Genomic DNA, 20750 nt, shown 5'->3' on the forward strand with positions numbered 1-20750 from the left:
CTCTTCCCAGAAAACTATTTATTTGCACACATATACATTAATTATACATCGAAACATACAACAGTACACCTAGCCCATTAACGTTGCAGTGGAATTCTGAGTAGCCAGGAGGGATTCTTGATATGAAGTGGCCATTGTACAGCTACCTATATCTTCTGCCTACATCAGACAGGAAATGACACAAACCACACAACGCAGGGGAGTCTAACCAATGCCACGGGGCAATTTCATACCTTGATGTATGACTGGACTGAGTGGTCTAGCTGCTCCTCGTGGCACTTCGCCACAATGTCAGTCAGAACCCTGGAAAAACAAAGCTGTTGAGTGGACTCCTTGCAGGAGGCAGAAAACGGTTGCTTCAGTATGACACCAGCGTGCCAGAAAATTGGATATTTAATGTTACTAAATGAATGAATACATTCCAGAATATGCCTTTACCCTCGTTAACCCTTAAGCTGGATATTTAGTATCCAGAAAATCTAGCACTATTTTCAACCATGACACTTTTAAACTTTAAACACTAAGACACAAACAATGTCATATGTTTTTTTTTTTTAAGATTTATTTTATTTTTATTACAAAGTCAGATGTACTGAGAGGAGGAGAGATAGAGAGGAAGTGGAGCTGCCGGGATTAGAACCAGCGGCCATATGGGATCAAGGCGAGGACCCTAGCCACTAGGCCACGCCGCCGAGCCCCATCATATGGTTTTAATATCACACTGCAATTCCCCCCTTTTTTTTGGCTTGAGTTGAATATGTAAACACTGTTGTCCATGATTTTATGACTTTGTCTTCTAGGAAAGGTGTTATTCTTAGCACCTAATCAAAGCTTAGCACTTTGGACCTTTAATTAATCATCATCCTGCTTTATTGCACGAGGCTTTGTTTCTCAGTTTATAGGCACCATATGTGCTTTTGAAAAAAAATGAATCTGGATAAGATGCTGTTTTGTGTTTTCACTTTACAGGGTTGGGTTTCTAGTAGAAGCGCTGGCGCATGAATTTTATGAATTTTTTATTTTTTACATCAACACCACTGGTTGCTCTCTGGCTGGAATGCACAGCATTACCTCAAAATTTCAACAGCTCTAACAGCTGAAATGTTTAAGTGGCTTGTCAACATCGACACATACAGTCAAGTTGCAAAGAGCATCACTTGAAGGCACAGACGGAGACATTCAATTTTGGTTCAAAACTCATTCATTGTGGAACGATTCATGACACATTTCCCCAAAACTTCAGGGGCCTACTTGTAAAAGGCCAATTCCCAAAGCTTATACAGTGTATAATTCCAAAATCATGTAGGACATTACTCTGGGGGGTAAAATGGCTTTCTGCAATACTTCCTAAAACCATAGATAGATGTACAATGACCTCAAACTTGAAAGTTGAAATAAAACACATGAAAACTTTTAAAGGAAGCCTCAATCTTTACTAATGATAATGAAAACTGATTCGAAGAAAAAGGTTCAAAAGTGAAAAATATTTTGAGCGTGCTGCCTGTTCAGTCATTATCAGGGTTGTAAAAATTCACAAATTGCAGACTGTCCTTCCTCACGGTTGCATCATGGGTACCTGGTGACGGTTGTGCTTATTTCATCCTCTTCATTCTGTACCAGAACCTTGAAGAGCTGATTCAAGATTATAGGTAGAAAACTCATGATTGCATGGATTTTCTCCACGTTCAATAAATTCTATAGTAAATTGGAAGAAAAAAAAAACCTCAATACCATGTAGAACACAACTTGGGATTTAAAGCTTATACATAAGAAATGAAACTGTAAAACTTCTAGAAGAAAACAGTGGGAAAATGCCATAATGGTGGTCTGGCAATGATGCCTTCTGCATCTGCCTCCCAAAGCACAGTAAAAAGTGCAAACAGATGAATGGGATTATAACCAGCTTAAAAAAAAAAGTATGGAATGGGAGATAGTTTCTGTAAACCACACACCTGCTAAAGAGAGCTGCCCAAATACATAAATAACACAAAAACTCAATAGCAAGGAAACATTATCCTAATCAAACAATAGTCAAAAGATCTAAATAGATATTTTTTCCCAAGGGAAGATAATACAAGTTTCCAACAGAAGTTCTCAATATCACTAATAATTGGAGCCATGTAAATAACACTGCCATGAGCTATCCCGTCACAGCTGTTAGGATGATGCCTGTCAAAGGGGTAGGAGACAACAGGGGCAGGGTGGGTGTGGAGAAAAGGAGACTCCACTGTGCTGTTAGTGGGGATCCAAAGTACAACAATTGTGGAGAACAGTACGGAAATTACTCAAAAAGCAAAACAAACAAACCCTAAACAAACAAACAAGCAAAACTCCACCACATGATGATGCACCAATCCCACTACTGGGCATATTTACAAAGGAAGTGAAGTTTGAATAGATATTTTCATTCCCATGTTCTTTACAGCATTATTCAAATAACCAGCCTGAGAAATCAATATATGCACGGGCAGATGACATATGATAGGCATACACAGTGGAAATTGCTCAGCCTCAAGAAGCAAGGAGCCCCCATAACAATGGGTTTCCCATAACAAGGTGGATAGACCCGGAGGATATTATATTATGTGAAGGAAGTTAGGAACTGAGAGACCAACACCATATGACATGGTGGTAGAGTATGACAGGGAGAGGGTATCAGGATGCAAAGTTTCAGCTAGCAGGAAGAATGAACCCAAAAGAGACAGCACAACATGCTAACTATAGTTAATAATGTATTGTACCAAAAATCTTAAAGATTTTAAAAGTTCCTATCACCAAAAATGGTGAATATGTGAAGTAAGGCATATGTTAATTATGTTTGATTTAGCCATTCACATTCAAATCACATTGTTTTGAATACACATGATACATTAATGTAATTTAAATTATCAATGGGAAAGAAATTGCTGGCTTTAGAATTTGAATATATATATGTGTATCATGGCTCACCTGTATCCGGTTTTGTTTCTTCCTGAATTTAGCAGGGCATAAAGGCATGGAAGTAATATTGAAAACATTATTCCTCTAACCAACTAATTTAAAAAGCATTAATTTTCACTTATAGTCATTTCTTTTTCATTCTGGAAACCAGTGGTCTTTGGTTATTTCTTAGCATGTAGACACTACTAAAGCATTGTGAAATAACTGACTTGCCGAATGAACAAAGCATCAAAACCCTCCGATACCAAGCACCTCTTAGTTTGCCATTTCGTGGACCACTGGGATCCAGGACACAGGGACACTGCCTGCACATCATTACCTTACAAGAGCGGATGAAATTTGAGGTAGGCGATTGAGACATATCCTTCTCTCTTTTTTGGCACTGTCGAAAAAATGCATTCACATGTGGATCCTGCAAATGCAGAAAAAAAAAAGGCAGTTTATTTCTGATTACACATAAGCTGCAATACAGACCATCTTCATGCCTGGACGTGAGCACTGCTGTGGGGCTGACCCTCAACACGAGGGGGCCGAAGCCGCATTCAGCCACACTGGACATTCCGGGGTACTGAAGGCTCTATCGCGACTACGAAACCCGTGTTCTCCACTAGTTCATTCTCCATAGGGCTGGCTGTCCTTCCCACTCACATGACATGGCCTCCTTTCTAAATATAAAAATACATAAATAAGACCGTGTATTGAGCACAGCACCTGGCACATCAATATCACACAACAGCAGGCTAGTTAAAAATCTTGTTAATCCTGTTTCCTGATTAATTTTTTGCTAATGTCTGGGAAGCAGCAAATGATGGCCCAATGTCTGGGTTCCTGCTACCCATGCATAGAGCTCCCAGCTCCTGGGTTTGGCTTGGTCTAGCCATGGGTCTTGTGGACATCTGAGTAGTGAATCACCACTTAGATGGAGGATCATTCTCTCTCTCTCTCTCTCTCTCTCTCTGCCTTTCAGAGAATAGAAATAAATAAAAAATATCATGATTAAAAAAAAAGTCACTTATCATCTGACTTGAGCTTGTTTCATAGACTGCTCGCAACTTCTCCACATAATCCTTGATACATATGACATTGTCTATTCTTTAATAGATTTAGGGGCGTTTTCATGCTTATGTGTTCAAATTAGGTGAACTGGGGCCTGGTATGGTGGCCTAGCGGCTAAAGCCCTCACCTTGAACGCACCGGGATCCCATATGAATACCGGTTCTAATCCCAGCAGCCCCGCTTCCCATCCACCTCCCTGCTTTTGGCCTGGGATGGCAGTCAAGGACTGCCCAAAGCCTTAGGACCCTGCATCCATGTGGGGGACCTGGAAGAAGCTCCTGGCTCCTGGCTTCGGATCGGCACAGCTCTGGCCATAGCGGTCACTTGGGGAGTAAATCATCAGATGGAAGATCTTCCTCTCTGTCTCTCGTCCTCTCTCTATATATCTGACTTTGCAATAAAAATAAATAAATCTTTTTTAAAAAAATTAGGTAAATCGTAGGAATTCTACACCTAACATCTTGAGAGAAACTGACACTTTGGGAGGCTATTTAAGGATTTTCTGAGGCCTGTGCTGAGGTACGCAGTGGGAAGGCAGACCGTGCAAGGGTGTACACTCGGGATGTTTCTCTAGCATTTGATGATTCTAGAAGGACATTTGTGGTATGGCTTCCATTCAAGTCCAGTGTGTGTGTGTGTGTGTGTGTGTGTGTGTGTGTGTGATAATTTCTGCTCCCTGCTATAATTCTTTTCTGATCAGATTCAGCTGTTTTCCTTTTAAACATCACTCTATTGATTTGTCCTCTCCATTATTACAGAAAGTTGACTGCACACCAGAAAGTTGACTGCACACCAGGCCACTGAGGACATGGCAAGGGACAAGACAAAATGGATCCCTTTCTCTGGGGACCTTCCACAACGGCAGGCAGATCGGCACTGTGTCCAGACACCCACATGCTCCTGGTTCATCAAGTTCAATAAGCAATTCCAATAGAAATCAGGAGTCTGGTTAGGCTCATGGTGAGACAGCAAGGCTCAGTATTCAGGCTCAGGGACTGGGAAAGGTGTTCCAAGAAAGGGATATTTGAGAGAAGGAAGGGGGACAGGCAGGAACTGACCAGACCAATGACAGGGAGGCATGGAAGCAATAATGATCTGAATGTCACAGTGTTCACCAGCTCTCGGGGGAACCAAGTGCTTGAGGTATGGCCGAGGCCACAGTGCAGGAGAGGCCTGGGGTGCTTGGAGACTGAGGCGAGTGTAGAAGTGTGTAGGTGCTGGGCACGATCAGTGATGAGTGAGAACCCTGGGCTTTTTGGAGAAAAGAAGTAGTAAGCCTGAGACAGAGAAATGTTGGTGAGGCTGAGAACACACCAACGGGGCCTGTGGAGTGGATGCCTGGCAGAGAGCTGACAGTGCCTAGAAGGCCCACATTCCATGGCACACTGCCTGGGTTTGGATCCTGCTTCTGCTTGCAATTTTGCCTTTCTGATAACGTATCATCTTGGAGACAGAAGCTGATGGTCCCTGATCATTGATATAGGTCCTGGGAAGGAGTACCTGGCCTCTGCCTTTGGTCTGGCCAACCCTGGCTGGTGCAGGCATTTGGAGAGTGAACTAGCAAACCAATGATCCTCCATCCTGCCGCTCTCCCCTTTCTGCCTTTCCAACAAAATTAAAACAATAAATAAGTAAACTTTAAAAATAGTATTTGAGAGAGAGTAATCCATTTTTGGAACTACCAGGATTGATGGTATCACAGAAAATGTGCATGTAAGCAGCTGTTGGCACCAGACTGGGAATGAACTCTACCATGAACTTGAAGCATCAGAGGTTGCTAAAAGAAATGTCGATCCAGAGCACACATGGCACTTGGGATATTTCACAGGCTAAAGATGATAGCAGCACGAAACAAAAACTATAAAGCAGATACAACTGAAGTTGAGAAGGGAGAAATATATGTGTTATGGACCAATATCATCTGCTTTATAGTTCATAACTGGTGCCAGCAAACTCCTTACAAGGCAGAAAAGAGGAATCCTTGCAGCAGAAGGGATGAGTTTGTGGTAAGTTAACAGTAATAATTGTATCTTGCACTTCATGAAATAATTCCATCAGAGTCTTCTCATCTTGATCCTCTATAACTTGAGGTGGAGAGAATTTCATTGAGCTAAATTTCCTGAGCAGTAAATACAAAGTTCAAGGTCCAAATTCTTTAGGGACTTGTTGAAGGTCACTGAACCAAAGACTGGCTGGAGGTGACTCTCAACTGACACCTCAGAGTCATGGCTCTGGGAAGACCCTGGGAATAAGACTTAGTTTTGTTATTAACGTTTACAAATGTTAACATCTGGATGTTGTCAGTGCAAAAAAAAATCGCTGCTCTTTTAAGGAGCACCATTTGGATAAACACATTTTTGACATTTTTGTTTGAAGTTTCATGGCATCTGCACCTGTAGAGTTTGGGCACTCGACCCTAAAACAGACATCACATCACAGCCCTCAAATTCTTCCCTTCAGGAGTCAGCCACCTGCTCTCCTAGCATCCCAGGGAATGATCATCGGATCCTGTAAGCTTAGAGGCTTCCTTGTGATTTTATATGTCACAGAAGATGCTTATAGTTCAGGCCAAAAACTCACCTGAGTATTCACTGTTGATACGACAAACGTCGATACTTTGAAAAGTGGTTTGCCACCATCCACCCATTTAATATCACTCCCACCATGCTGAAAAAAAAAAAAAACCAGTTGATGACTGTCACTGTGGTAATTTGAGGGAGAGAAAATACCTTGTTAATTTATGTTCAATTGCCATCCTGATCCATTCTTCTTATATTTCTATAGAGATGCGGAAAAAAGATGCCAATATATTTGGCCACTTTGTTAGATGAGGCTACTATTACATTGAAGTGATTCTTTAGCGGGTCATTTCTAGAGGCTAAATAAGACATCTGGAAACAAGTGTGGGTACACTTGATACCTAATCATAATGAACATACACATTTATGGTCTTAATAACATTCCATTGAGTCGATGTGCTTCATTCTTGTAAATTACCCATTATCTCTACCTTTGCATTTGCGGAATCTTGGAAGCTTAAGTAATTGGGAGGCAGACTTGCAGCTACTGGGATGTTATATTCCTGAGAAGCTATCCGATCATGCTTCACCAGAGGAAGCCAGGCGTATCCAACTGTGCACAGGGAAGACAAAGAGAATGCTTCAGTACAACCCCCAATGGTAAGAAGGAAAAGAAAGATAATTATTATTGATGAATACTAAACTTCACTAAAAGTTTCAGTAAATTAGAGCTTTTAAAATGCCCCTCCAACTCAAGTCAAATAGATGACATAGACGGGTTTGTTCCACACCTGAAGTTTCCAGGGCTTCCTTCTTTTTGGCATTCGCTTTTGCATTTATGTCGCAGGTGACATGATAAAAAGAAAACAAAATATGGTGTTTCTCATGGAGTTGTGTTGGCAGCTCAATTTTCACCTGCGGTGAAAGAGATTATAGTTGGAATATGATTCAAATCATTTGCCTATGGTCAGAGCAACAAAAAGCATAATCACTAAAACATCCTTCAATTGAAATATAGGTCCATTTGAACAGTGTTGGATGCACTGATTTAACTGTGAATATATAGCTACTCTGTCTACAGTAATGTGCCCACGTGTTAATGTTTCCACTTCTTCACTGTGGTGGATGATGTCAATTTAGTACTTTACTGCTTCTCATCAGATAATTTATGCACACATATGCATAAACACAGACACACATATATAACTATAAAATGTAAATAGACATAGATTGAGAAACTATCACCAAGGAACATAAATATCCAGTAAGTTCTTGCCTCCAAAAATGTTCTCACTGATTAATTTCAGAATATCATTTGGGAACTTATTAGACATCAAAGTAGATCTATTGAATCAATGTGGAAACAATGGTCTTATCCACTTTCCTGTAGCCCTTGACCTGCCCAACTAAACTATGAAGATTATCAAAATAAAATAATAAAAAACAAAACAAAAATCTCCATTTGGCAGAGAAACATGCACTAGTCTATGAAGCAACCTAAGCACGAAATGCATTCCTTAAAACAACAACAAAAATCCATAGAGTGTGTTGGGGTCATTAAGCCATCAGCAAATCTGTAAAGACTCTACATAGCTCGTGCTGGAGCTATGTAAATGACACTTATGAATGACAAATCACATTAACTAGATAGAGATGAAGAGTATACTTAATTAGAAGTCTATTTTATTATTTTATAATATTTTTAAATATCTTCAAAGATACGCAATAGTGTTTTCAGTTGTCTAAGTACTAGCTTTATTGGGCCCGGCAGCGTGGCCTAGCAGCTAAAGTCTTCGCCTTGAAAGCCCTGGGATCCCATATGGGCGCAGGTTCTGGTCCCGGCAGCTCCACTTCCCATCCAGCTCCCTGCTTGTGGCCTGGGAAGGCAGTTGAGGATGGCCCAATGCATTGGGACACTGCACCCGCGTGGGAGACCCGGAAGAGGTTCCTGGTTCCTGGCATCGGATTGGCACGCATCGGCCCATTGCAGCTCACTTGGGGAGTGAAACATCGGACGGAAGATCTTCCTCTCTGTCTCTCCTCTCTGTGTATATCTGGCTGTAATAAAATGAATAAATCTTTTAAAAAAAGTACTAGCTTTATTTATTTTAGTGCCCTCAATAGTTTCCATCTTTTAAAAAATATTTCTTATTATTTTTACTTGAAAGTCACAGAGAGGGAGAGAGAGAGAAAGAGAGAGAGAGGAGAGATCTTCCATCTGTTGGTTCACTCCCCAAATAGTCACAATAGCCAGAGCTGGACTGATTGGCAGCTGGGAGCCAGGATCTTCTTTCAGGTCCACAGAGGTTCATGGGCACAAGGCCTTGAGCCATCCTCCTTTGCTTTTCCAGGCTACTTTTAGGGAGCTGGACAGGAAGTGGAGCAGCCAGGGCTTAGATCGGCACCCACATGGCTATCAGCAGCAGGTACAGCTCCATCACTGCACTGGCTACATAATGCCCCCTGCACTCCACAAACTTTGTGAAGTAGGATGATACAGAGGCAAGAATCAGCAACCTAGACACATGGAAGGACTCTGAGTAATCAAGAATGAGCTATAATCAGGAATCGGTTCTTCCAGGACAAGGACCTCCAGTTTCTTATGATCACTTCAGATTGGAGTCCAGGATCCCATTCAGGCCAGTATAGGCCACTAGTAGTTTACAGCAGTGTCAGTCAAGAATTAAGGGGACAGGCAAGAAAGTTCATTAAAGCTTTTACTGAAAGCTCTGTACATTTTGCTAACTTGTTTTCACATTTTCAAGTAAGGAATTAGTACAATTGTTTTCAAAGTATGGTCCCTGGAACAGTAACATCAGTGTCTCAAAAACTTGTTTGAATGTCAATTATCAGATCTAATTCCAAAATACTGAGTTTTAAAATCAATAACAGCCAAAGAACTCTGTGAAGAAACGGGTGAAAGAATGAGCACTCATTTTTCAAAAGAACAAATTCAAATGGCTAATAGATAAAAAAAAATGCTTAGGCTCCCTAGCCATCAGGGAAATACAAATAACGCTCACAGTGAGGTTCCACCTAGCTCCAGTGAGACCGGCCTACATTCAGAAATCTACTAACAGTACCTGCTGGTGTGGATGTTGGCAGAAAGGCACCCTAAACCACCGTTAATGGAAGTGTAGACTAGTGCAGCCATGACAGAAGTCAGTATAGGGAATGCTCAGACAACTGAAAATGGATCTGCTGTGTGATCCACCTATCACACTTCCGGAAATATAAGCAAAGGAAGTGAAATCTGCACATGAAAAAGGACCTGCCATCCTATATTTACAGCAGCATGATCTATAATATCAAAGCCACGGAAACAACCCAGAAACCCAGTAAAAAAGGAATAGATAAAGGAACTGTGGTACATCTACTCCATGGAATACTACTTAACCATTAAAAAAATGACATTCACCCATTTACAACCAAATGGTCCCAACTGGATACCACTATGCTCAGTGAAATAAACCAATTACAAAAGAAAATTATATGCTTTCTCTGATACAAGACAATCAATAGATAAGTAGGTAAACATGTATCTATTAGCATAGATGTACTGTATAACGGAGGCAAGTATACCAGGAAGTGGAGATATGTTGTAGCATACATTTCTACTCCAGAATCAAAGATGGTCTCCCAATGAAACTGTTAAATATAGCTTGACAATAGGATGCTGGACCTTCTACCATTGTTTATACTGACAATGTCAACATACACTTAAATAACAGAATGATGGACCTATGATTGGTTTTTGAAAGACTATACTATTGTATATCATTGGGTGGGAGGATGGGGAAGTCCCTGTGCATATGGCATTGTATTATGAAAAGAAGAATTGGTATTCGTTGCAAAGACTAATATAACAAAAATATCACATTTTAAAGCTTCATGTTGTACTGAACATAACCCACTGGAGGAATAATTACCACTTGATATGGTTTGTGTAACTAGACACATGCCTGCCAAGGCATATCTTTCATCTAAGGCGTCGGGTAGACAGTGTGTGGTTCTTATCACCCTCCTTCACCTGACCTACAAAGTCATTCTTTTTTTTTTTTTTAAAGATTTTATTTTTATTACAAAGTCAGATATACAGAGAGGAGGAGAGACAGAGAAGAAGATCTTCCATCCGATGATTCACTCCCCAAGTGAGCCGCAACGCGGCATTGGGCTGTCCTCAACTGCTTTCCCAGGCCACAAGCAGGGAGCTGGATGGGAAGTGGAGCCGCCGGGATTAGAACCGGCGCCCATACGGGATCCCGGGGCGTTCAAGGCGAGGACTTTAGCTGCTAGGCCACGCTGCCGGGCCCTACAAAGTCATTCTTTAGGGAGCTGCTTGGGAGCAAGGAAAGGTCTGGCTCTTACCTCATCCGAGAAATCTGGAGTCTGGGAATGGTGTAGAACTGCAGAGTAGCTGGATGTGGTGAAGAGGGGCCCTCCGGGTTTCCCATAAATACACTGTTTTAAAAAAATGGAAATTCAGTAAGCATGAGCATCTTAAATTCTTCCTGAGTGAAAAAAAATTCAAAAATTGTGTTACCAGTCTCAGGACAAAGACAAATGTTGTGACGACTTACCATGTGTATCTGGCTGATTTGAGGCCTGGAACTCTGGTGTGTTGCCCTGCATTTACTGCACATCAGGATACTGGGGGCTGCTTCCATTGTAGCAGCGGCCTGGACTGACTGTCTGACCTTTGATAACCGTGAGGTAGGGATAGCATGTTCCAGATGGAGCCCTACCAAGAGGGGTTCATGAAAACAGGATCTGCTCTAGGGCTGCCAGGCTTGGTTGAACCCCAGCATCGGATAAACCAATCCCCAGCTATGCGCTGGCAGGAGAAAGCTGGTTCTAGGCTCCACCACGTGGTATTTTAGGACACAGTTAAGCAGGCCACCAGCACACCTGCAGATGTTCTTCCCAGAATCATCCCAACAAAAACACTGCAGTGTGGTTGTGGCCTTTGCCTGCTAGACTGTGTTTCACTTTAATCTTTCCTGTTCTGAAGCTGACACTGTTTGGGGCCTGGTGCTGTGCGTGGTTTGCAGCTGTTTTAAACAACTTTTTGTCTCTCCTTTGCAGGATTAATTCACTCACTCAAATGAAATTATGGTGCACACCTTCTGGTAGCATGAGTCAGAAGATACAGTTTGTATCTCACAGCATTTTAAGAGATTATCTCAGATGACGGCTGGGCTTAGTGAGAAATTAGTTCTGTCCTTTACAATTTCATTCCTCTAATTCAACTGGAACTAGGAAGATCTGGCAGCAAATCCAGCAAAAATAATTTTCCTATCTATTTTCTTAGGTTATGTCATTTGAAGTCCCGAAGACAATAACGGTACATATCAAGAGTGAATTCTGAAAAAATGCTACGAGTTGCATTTCCATGGGTTAAAAGGGCACAAGTCATACACACATCATGGTTTTACTGATGATACTAAACTATGTGATCAACAACTGGGACTGACTTTCTAGAGTCTTTGGCCCATTCCTTAGGCATCTGGCTACCCTCACCTTCCCTAACAGTGAGTGTCCCCTGGGCTCAGTGCTGTCGGCCATTAGGCCAAGCGGCAGCTGGTCATCACGTGCCACGTGGAGGCCGGCTGGGATGTGCCATCTCAATGCAAGCACTCTCCACCGGGAGGCAGCTGAAGGCTGGGAAAGGACACTGTCTTCCAGGGGAAGTCTGCACTTATTTCACTTTAGAGTGGTTTTGTTTAGTCCCAAATCATGAAAAGTTAAGACAGCCAGGAGACTAAATTCAGGAACAGTTCAGAAACTTTGAAATTAAGTGTGTAAAATTACTCCTCTTTCAACCACTCACAGAAGTGGTTGTCCCTGAGTGGTGGACAGAAGCTAAGGCCACACCTATGGTCTCCTGGGGGACCTGGCTCACCTTCAAGGGCTTGGCACCTTCTTCATCAGAATTTTTGAATTCAACGCACATGGTTATATTTCGTGCCTGAAATCAAAGCAGGAGAAAAAAATGGAAATTGTAATTTTCTTTAAAATCACATCAAAATGACTCAAAGTGCTTAAAATAAGTCCTATGTAGTTAAATCTAAAAAATGTGGAATACCCAACACTGTCTTGTGACATTATCCTTAGTTGCTCAGAAGTCACAGCAAAATCTGAAAAGATTATTTCAAAAAGAAAAAGCTCATTGTGCAAGGGGCAGTCATCTGTTTTTAGTTGTAAGAAACTGTAAAAACAGTCCCAAGCAAATATGTGTGTGGGGGGCTGATTTAAGGAAACATTATTCAAATGTTACAAAATTGTATATTTGAGAACACACCTAAGGTCAAAGTCATCACTGCCCATCCCAAGGTATTCTACAAATAGTTTCTCTTGGAAACAGTTGGTCGATGATAGTGTACATTTATGTTTTCAAGAGGCAAACTTGTACAGTGTGAATGGAAATGGAGACCGCAGCTCGCAAATGGACACCATTACCTTGTTAAAACATTTCTGGCTATCGTATTTGAGATGTTTGGGGTAAACGTAAATCTGATTTTTGTACACTCTGTAAGGCCGGCAATTCTTGGTTGTGTCATAGACAAATTCTTCCACCTCCACTGTGGGTTCTTCTTGAGCCAAAACGTTGAAAGGCTTGACAGGGATAAAGGACGATGTTACACAGTCTTAAGAAATCAGAAAATAAGAGTTTGTCATTTAATATGGTTCTTCTAAGTTGAATGGCATAAAGGATCTTCAAAAAGCTCAAGGGAAATGACTGTGATGAAAAATCACATAGGGCTTCAGCTTTTTCTTTCTTTGCTTCAAAATAATCATCTTTAATTTCATTTTCCATGAACTTTTTGATGTATCCTCACACGAAACATATTTGAAAAGAAATTTAAAAAACTATATAAAACAAGTAATGTTAAGGTAGTGCTAGCGTGACACATTTGTAAGCCACGTATTTAACACTAAAACTCACGTCTCAAAAGTATTAAACACTTTAGATGAATTTACAGCTAATTTTTACGTTAAGATTCATATAAAAATGAAGTGCGGTGAATGAAACTCTAAAACTGCTAAGCAGGTATTACAAGGTCAGGAGAAGCCCACTGACCTTTGCTATGACTTACAAAGATAATACAGTTATGGCTAGACGTAAGAACAAAACTCTCCAATGGGACTACTATCGCTAATGCTAGCTGCGTTAACGGTAGTGATGTCTCCCCATGGAGTCAAGTCCCAGCACAGGCTTGAATCTCTGCCTACATTATTGGATATTTTACTTTTCTTCTCAGTTTTTACAACCTAAAAAAAAAAAAAATCTAGACTTCTAGGAACACCCTAAGAAAAACGAAAGAAACGACCTTAGAGAAGTGTACACGAAAACCTCTGTCACTAGAGTGTGAATCTGATACTCATCACACTGAGAGAAAGCAGCTTCTACACCTTCCTTTGTGCCATCTAGAATCTTCTTGTGTTCAAAGAGGCAAAATCATCAGCCGTGTATACTTGAGTATCATGTTATAGCTTTCTCCCCCTCAAGGTAATCATCATCTTCTTATCATACGTTCACCTTTGTCTGTCTTAGAATTCTTTCAAATAGAATATTTAATTTCTCCTGTGTTGTTTGAATTTTTCAGAAGCCCAGTGCTCAAATTAGATGGAGGAAATGGTTCAGTTTATACTCTGTTTCTTTTTTCCTCCACACCAATCAATGTAAAAATGATTTGGAGCCAGGGCTTAAGTTAGATTGGTTGTTACATTTCATATTAAAATGATTTGTGGACAACTATCAGAATGGAAAATTTAATAGTGCTAATGCTCATTCACATTACCCGTGGCCATCATCGTCTCCCTGGAAAGGCAGACACTCACCAGAAGCTTCAATTCTCAAGATTTTATTTGAAAGTTAACGAAAGTTCCAGAAATCCTACTTTTTGCCGACACAGACAGGACTTCAGACCGCAGTCTGGAGCAGGTCAATTCTCAGTGTGTAATATTTGAGCTGCCTTGCAGGTCCACTCGGGGGCCGCAGATGGCATTCTGAATAACCCTGTGGCAGCACAATGCGGCAGAGGCAGCCAGTACTTCAGGTCAGAGGAACCGGATAAAATATACCATCTCCTCTTACTGATTTTTAGATAATTATCTGCTTAAACTTGGCTTTCCACATCTGCAGCTCTCTAGGGTTTTCAGGACTAGATGATATAACTGAATACTTTGCTGAATATTGTACTCAGATTTGCATAGCAGATAAATATTACATTACCCAGAATATATCCCTTCCCTATGATACTTGTTGTTTGTCCTAATGGAGAAATAAAGTCTCAAATCTCTATAGCATAATGAATTCCATTTGTCTCAACCTTTGAAAAAAAAAAACAAATGAAAACCAATTCTTGTAATAATTCTATTAACCAACTAAGTGAACACACAAAACTCCATGAACTATTTTAAACTGTAACCAAATCATGACATCATCATCATACTTGGATGCTCCAAAGGCACGTTGTCGACTGTGACATCCAGGCTTCCAGGAATGGTTTGCGTTTTGCTCATTCGATCAGCCCTGTAAAAGCATGGCGGCACACAGACACACAGACACACACACACACAGTATTATTCTAACTTACAAGAAGAAAAACTCAAATGCTGGGCTTTGAAAGGGGTAAACAGTAGAACCCAAATAACCTTGTGAATGATTTTATCCCACTACTTAGAATTTTAGACACTAGTATTTATGTGATATTTCAGCTAAAATAAAAAAGGAGAAGGGATTCAGTTATAGATATTCTGATTTTAAATTGATTCCTATTTCAGACAACATATACATGGCCAAATAAACCCAATAGTAAAGTCTATTTTGTGTGTTCATGAAAGATGCTGGTTTCTGAGTTGGTGTACTCGGTTCATATGCATGATGAGTTCTGAGAGCAGCACTGGGCTTTGCTACAGTTGCTAAGTGGGCAGTCCGTATGCTTTCTCCATTCTACACACACGAGCGTGACAAGGAGCTTCCCACCTGCTCTTCTGCCCTGTGAGAACATGCTGTGACTATATTCACTCCGACCCATGAGCCCTTGCATTTCCTGCCTGCCTGCCTGCCGCTCGAGCCATCTCAGCAGTATTCCTTCCAGCAACATGGATGCTGCTGCTAAGAGCTTCAAGCATCTCTCCTTCTAGAAACCTACTCTGACTGACAGAATAATTATAATCATGGTTCAGAGCCAGCCCCCAGCTTCTGAAAGTTGATTATGACACTTCCAGGAATTCTGCCTGATAGTTGTTAAACACAACCATTATTAAAAATTAAATTATATAATCTTTTTTTTTCTTTAATATTCATTTATTCATTAATTACATTGCATTACATGACACATAGGTACTGGGAATTATATAATCTTACCATGAGACAAGTTATATTAAACACAGATGTAATATGTACTTAAAATGTATGTCTTCCTCATCATTTTGCTACATGATGAGATTATCTGTGGTCTTCAGATTACTCTCATCCATTTGTGGGCTAGGAAAAGTTACTTCATGGCTTGTACAGCTCTTTCCAACACCAAGTCCAGTGAAGTGCCACCGGTAGCTTGAATTCAGTAGAGGTAGGAGAATTTATACTATAGAAATTAGTCATTCCAGAGTTTCATGTCCTGGAAATCCACTTGTTAAACATTTATGAGCATAACACTTAGAGCCGACACCAGAGGATGAGAGGCTTCTGTGGAATAACTTATTGTCAGCAGTGCATGGTGAACATCGTGAACATTTCCCTTCCAGTTCAAAAACATATACTTCACACATGTTACAGACAATATCAACCTTCATTGTTTCACAGAATCATACTACTTTTGTGTGCAATAAACTAAAATATTTTATTAAAGATTGTTGATGCATGAATGAGAGGGAGAAACAACATTTACGTGTCCAAGAACACCACCTTTACTGTAGGTTGTGCAACTTAACTTCCTGTGAAGACCTCATCATGATGTGAGGATCCATGATGACTCATTTACAACACATTTGTGGCCTTTGCACTTTCCTTCTCTCAGGAATTATTTCTGCTACCTTTCCTGCAAGTATTTTAAAGGCACAATATTCATAGCAAGGTAATTTTTTGTTGAAGATTTCTAACATGGTCCTAAATCCCTTCACACTCCTCTCATTGAGGGGTGTCTCTGCCCCATTTCTGTGCCAGCTGCATGACAGACTACAACAGAAATGACAATGAGACAGCTTTGGCTTGCAGCCTTAAGAAATAGGAAGTGGTTGTGTTTGGTCACTGGAGCATTTATTTTTAGAATCTAGCCACCATGGCACAAAGACATAGAAGTACTTAATGGAAAACCTTCCAATGAGAGAGGTCTAAGTCCTCAGCCCACACATAGCTGAGGTCCCAGCAAATAGTTGGGGTCATCAACTGACCAATAGCCACATGAACCATCTGCAAAGTACTTCTGGCCCCAACTGAGCTACCCGAGCCAAAGCCTTGTGCAAAAGAGACGAGACTGTCTCATTCGGTTGGGGTCAAATTGTGGGCTCAGCAGTCAAATGAGCAGGGTTGTTATTTTAAGTCACTGTTTGGGGGGACAGTTACACAAGAGTAAATAATTAACGTAGTTTTACATTTTTATGATTTTTTTCCATAGAATTTTGGCAAATTGACTTTGAAGCAGTGTTTGGGCACAGGAAGTCACATGAAGGGCATCTGTTTTCTGTAGAGTTCGGAGACATTTGAGAATCATCCAGTTATTGCTTATAAATCAAAGATAGTAATGTAGCTTGTTTATGTTAATGCAATGAGATGCAAAAAAAATTACCTTCGGTAATCTGACACTAATTTAAGCAGGTCCTCAGTTGAAATCTTATTACTTTCTTGTCTGTATAATGGTGAAAATCTTGCGTCTCTGTCCACATTTCCTTGATTATCTTTAAATATTGACCTAGAAGAGAATAGTAGTTATTTACGTTGGTATTTGCACACTATTGGTGAAGCTGTGCTTTTGGAATAACTGAATAATTAAATTTCCCGTTTTGAACAGCAGAGATATTAGGAATTCATAAGATCAAAAGATTAAAAAGTCTTTAATGGAAGTTTCAACTACCCAAATTATTTTTTTATTTTGAATTTTTTATATCCAACTCTGTTGTATCGCAAATGGCATCAGTCCATCATATGAGGACGAGTTCTCATATGTAGTAGCTTAAATAAAAATTCTGGGGTTTTAGAATACTGGGGGTGCATATAAATACACAGTATTCTTTTCAGTTGTTTCCTGGAGACACCCTAAATCTGGGCAAGATATGATCACTTCAGCTTGAGCAGCACCATTAACCTTTCTGAGGCGTGCTACTGGGATGAGGTCGCACGGGAGAGCCTCGAGGCTCAGGCCATTCTTGAAATGTTCCCATGGTTCCAAATGAATGCATGTTCTAACTTGTAGGGCTACTACAAAAGGTAAAGTTGTGGATACCTGATTGGACTTTTATATTAAATAAGGAGAAGAACATGAACCCTACACAGTTATTTACTTGCTTGATCCATTTCATTTAGAATACAGATTTAGAAAAATGTCTAAGCTGCTTTTTCCAAATGACATGGTAATTTTGGTCAATATTTACTTCGTGCTTCATAGCATGCTGAGACGTCAATTTCCTCTTTCTCATAATTTATCGCACAATGTCAGAAAAATTAGACCCATATGTAGCTTTTTCTTCTGTCAGAAAAATGGTAACATTTTACTTCTTCTCACTTAAGGTTCTTCACTAGGATATGTTATCACTCATTACATGAACCAAATATGTCAGTATTCAGTCTGAAACGGTCACTTACGTATATATCAGATCATAGGGATTTAGTATAAAACAATACAGAACTAAATCAGAATGATATTTTAATTCTTTTCAACCTGTCTCTTCATTTTTTTCTGTAAAATGATTGAGAGAATATAAAACCCATTCTGCATATAACACCAGGGAGTCAGAATGACAATATTTAATTTGAAAAGGATTTTTATAGAAATATTACATTGAGACTTGGTTTAAGTGTAAGATTTGTTGGGACCAATATGATAGATTGCCCAAAATGAGAAGTTAAAATGGCTTTATGTAATAGTCTTTCTTTAAGTTACACAGCGACTCCATGTGCATTCATTCACGTGTGCTGTATGCTTGCACTGCTCTGCTCACTACATTGGTTTGGTTGGCTATAGACTCCCATGGTTGGAACTACTATTGGGAATGTCATCTCTTTCTTTTTTTTTGTAGCATATCTTCCTAGGCAACTTCAAAGTAAGTCTGGCACTTTTGTAACTCCTCAGAGCCTTCCAATAGTAATTCTTTAACTTACTGAAAAAGTTAAACTTACCGTACCGCCCAAGCAAATGGCATCCGGTATTTCCCCAGCTTGCTGCAGAACTGCCTGTTGGATTTCAGTATTTTTTGTGCATACTACGGGAAAAAAATCCATCAATATTGTTTAGGATAGCACTTCACAAATTAAAAAAATCTAAAATAACACTGAATTCTTAGTGGAACTTTGTTTACTGACTCACATATCCTGTGCTTAAAAAGAGCCAAATAATATTTTCCATTCAGATTATTCTACAACATTTTTCTTTCTTTTTAATTTATAAAGAAAAGACCTTTGTTTTAGAATATCAACTTATCTTTCTATTGCAACTGACACCCATAACTGCTAGTGTTATCTCTTTTTATTTAAGTAATAGAAGCCAGCTGACCTGTTTTGTAAAGGGAAAAATAGCAATACACTGGGTTTCATAGCCCATACAGTCTCTGTCACAATATAGTCACTCTATCGTTGTACCAAGAATGCAGCCACAGAAACTCCTAAGTAAGTGTGATAATGCCTAAATAAAACTTTATTTAAAAAACAGGTGCCAGGGACCTGGCGCAGTAGCCTAGCACTAAAGTCCTCTCATTGCATGCACTGGGATCCCATATGGGCGCAGGTTCATGTCCCAGTGGCCCTACTTCCTATTCAGCTCCCTGCTTGTGGCCTGGGAAAACACGACAGGACGGCCCAAAGCCTTGAGATGCTAAACAAATGTTGAAGACCCGGAAGAAGCTCCTGCTCCTGGCTTCAGGTCCGCTCAACTCTGGCCGTTGCGGTCACTTGGGGAAGATCTTGGTCACAGATGGAAGATCGTCCTCTCTGTCTCTGATCCCCTCTGTATCTCTGACTTTCCAATAAAAATAAAATAAATCTTTGAAAAAAAATTAAAAAAAAAATAGGTGACAGGCTGAATTTTTCTTACCAAGGCCTGAGTTAAGGACTCCCCTAAATACATGATACGGCCTTAAATCTTAACACATGCTCAAATTCAGCACATCTGACTGACCCCCCCAACATATCTGATGTGTATGGAAAATAAAGACCTCATATATTTATGGCCCACTAAATACACCATTTGATTATTAAAAATATGTTAATATAAAATGAGAATGTAATCGTTCCGCCGTTCTGTTCCATCATGCAGCTGCTAGCAGAGCGTGATAAACAACTACTCGCAATACTTTTTCACATGGCTCATCACGAGGATTACTGTCTTAGTAAAGTTTGTTCACTTGCAGTTTCTCGAATAATTTCTAACTTTTCATCGTCTTAAATGCTTTCATTCTTAGGGTTAAAACTTTATTCATATTTATATTTATCTCCACCAACTGTTCTCAGAGGTCAAAGATTTCCGGAATAAAAAGCAATCAAGTCAAACAGGGATAGGCGTTGTGGCACAGCACGTCAAGCTGCTTCCTGCGATGCTGGCATCTCATATGCACGCCAGTTCAAGTGTTGGTTGCTCCACCTCCCACCCACCTGTATTATAGTGGTCTGGGAAAAGCAGTGTGGGCCCCTGCCACCCACGCAGGAGAATGAAGCTCCTGCACTCAACCCAGCCCTCGTCGTTGCAGCCATTTGAACACTGAACCAGGGGAGGGAAGATGTCTCTCTCTGTCCACCTCTCCCATTACTCTGCGCTTCAAATAAAACATGTAGATTTTTAAAACTAAGTTCCTATGACTTTATTTTGATTATGTTTCTTGAAAGCTGTGAAAATTATTTCTCAGAGAGATTGTACATTACCTTGTTGGAGTCTGCATTCTTAATATAAGGTTCGGCACCACTTGCAATGTTTCCCATCAGGACCTTCTCAATTTTGGCCACCAGAACGACTTCAGAATGTGGGTTGCTTACAGAAAATATAGCCTGCACACAAAGAAAGCAGCTGGTAAGTATTTAAGAAA

At 40.2% G+C, this 20750-nt stretch overlaps 1 protein-coding gene across 9 annotated transcripts in view; it reads right to left on the minus strand.

The window, feature by feature from the left end:
- The window catches only part of DOCK10 (dedicator of cytokinesis 10), a 271550-nt gene that overhangs the window by 62700 nt on the left and 188100 nt on the right, over nt 1-20750 (minus strand). For all 9 annotated transcript variants that reach the window (XR_009245506.1, XR_009245507.1, XM_004576766.4 and 6 more), the window contains exons 13-25: nt 20590-20712; nt 18856-18938; nt 17309-17431; nt 14972-15051; nt 12975-13162; nt 12418-12483; nt 10884-10976; nt 7307-7430; nt 7007-7128; nt 6577-6663; nt 3260-3352; nt 1577-1695; nt 234-303 (exon numbers count right to left, since the gene is read on the minus strand). Coding sequence is in view for 7 of the 9 variants with exons in the window: in XM_004576766.4 (XP_004576823.2) it covers nt 234-303; nt 1577-1695; nt 3260-3352; nt 6577-6663; nt 7007-7128; nt 7307-7430; nt 10884-10976; nt 12418-12483; nt 12975-13162; nt 14972-15051; nt 17309-17431; nt 18856-18938; nt 20590-20712 (1371 nt within the window). In the remaining 2 variants the exon portion in view is untranslated. The remainder of the gene's footprint in view (nt 1-233; nt 304-1576; nt 1696-3259; nt 3353-6576; nt 6664-7006; nt 7129-7306; nt 7431-10883; nt 10977-12417; nt 12484-12974; nt 13163-14971; nt 15052-17308; nt 17432-18855; nt 18939-20589; nt 20713-20750) is intronic.

The sequence above is a fragment of the Ochotona princeps genome, chromosome 5, assembly GCF_030435755.1.
Source record: "Ochotona princeps isolate mOchPri1 chromosome 5, mOchPri1.hap1, whole genome shotgun sequence".
Taxonomy (NCBI): Eukaryota; Metazoa; Chordata; class Mammalia; order Lagomorpha; family Ochotonidae; genus Ochotona; species Ochotona princeps.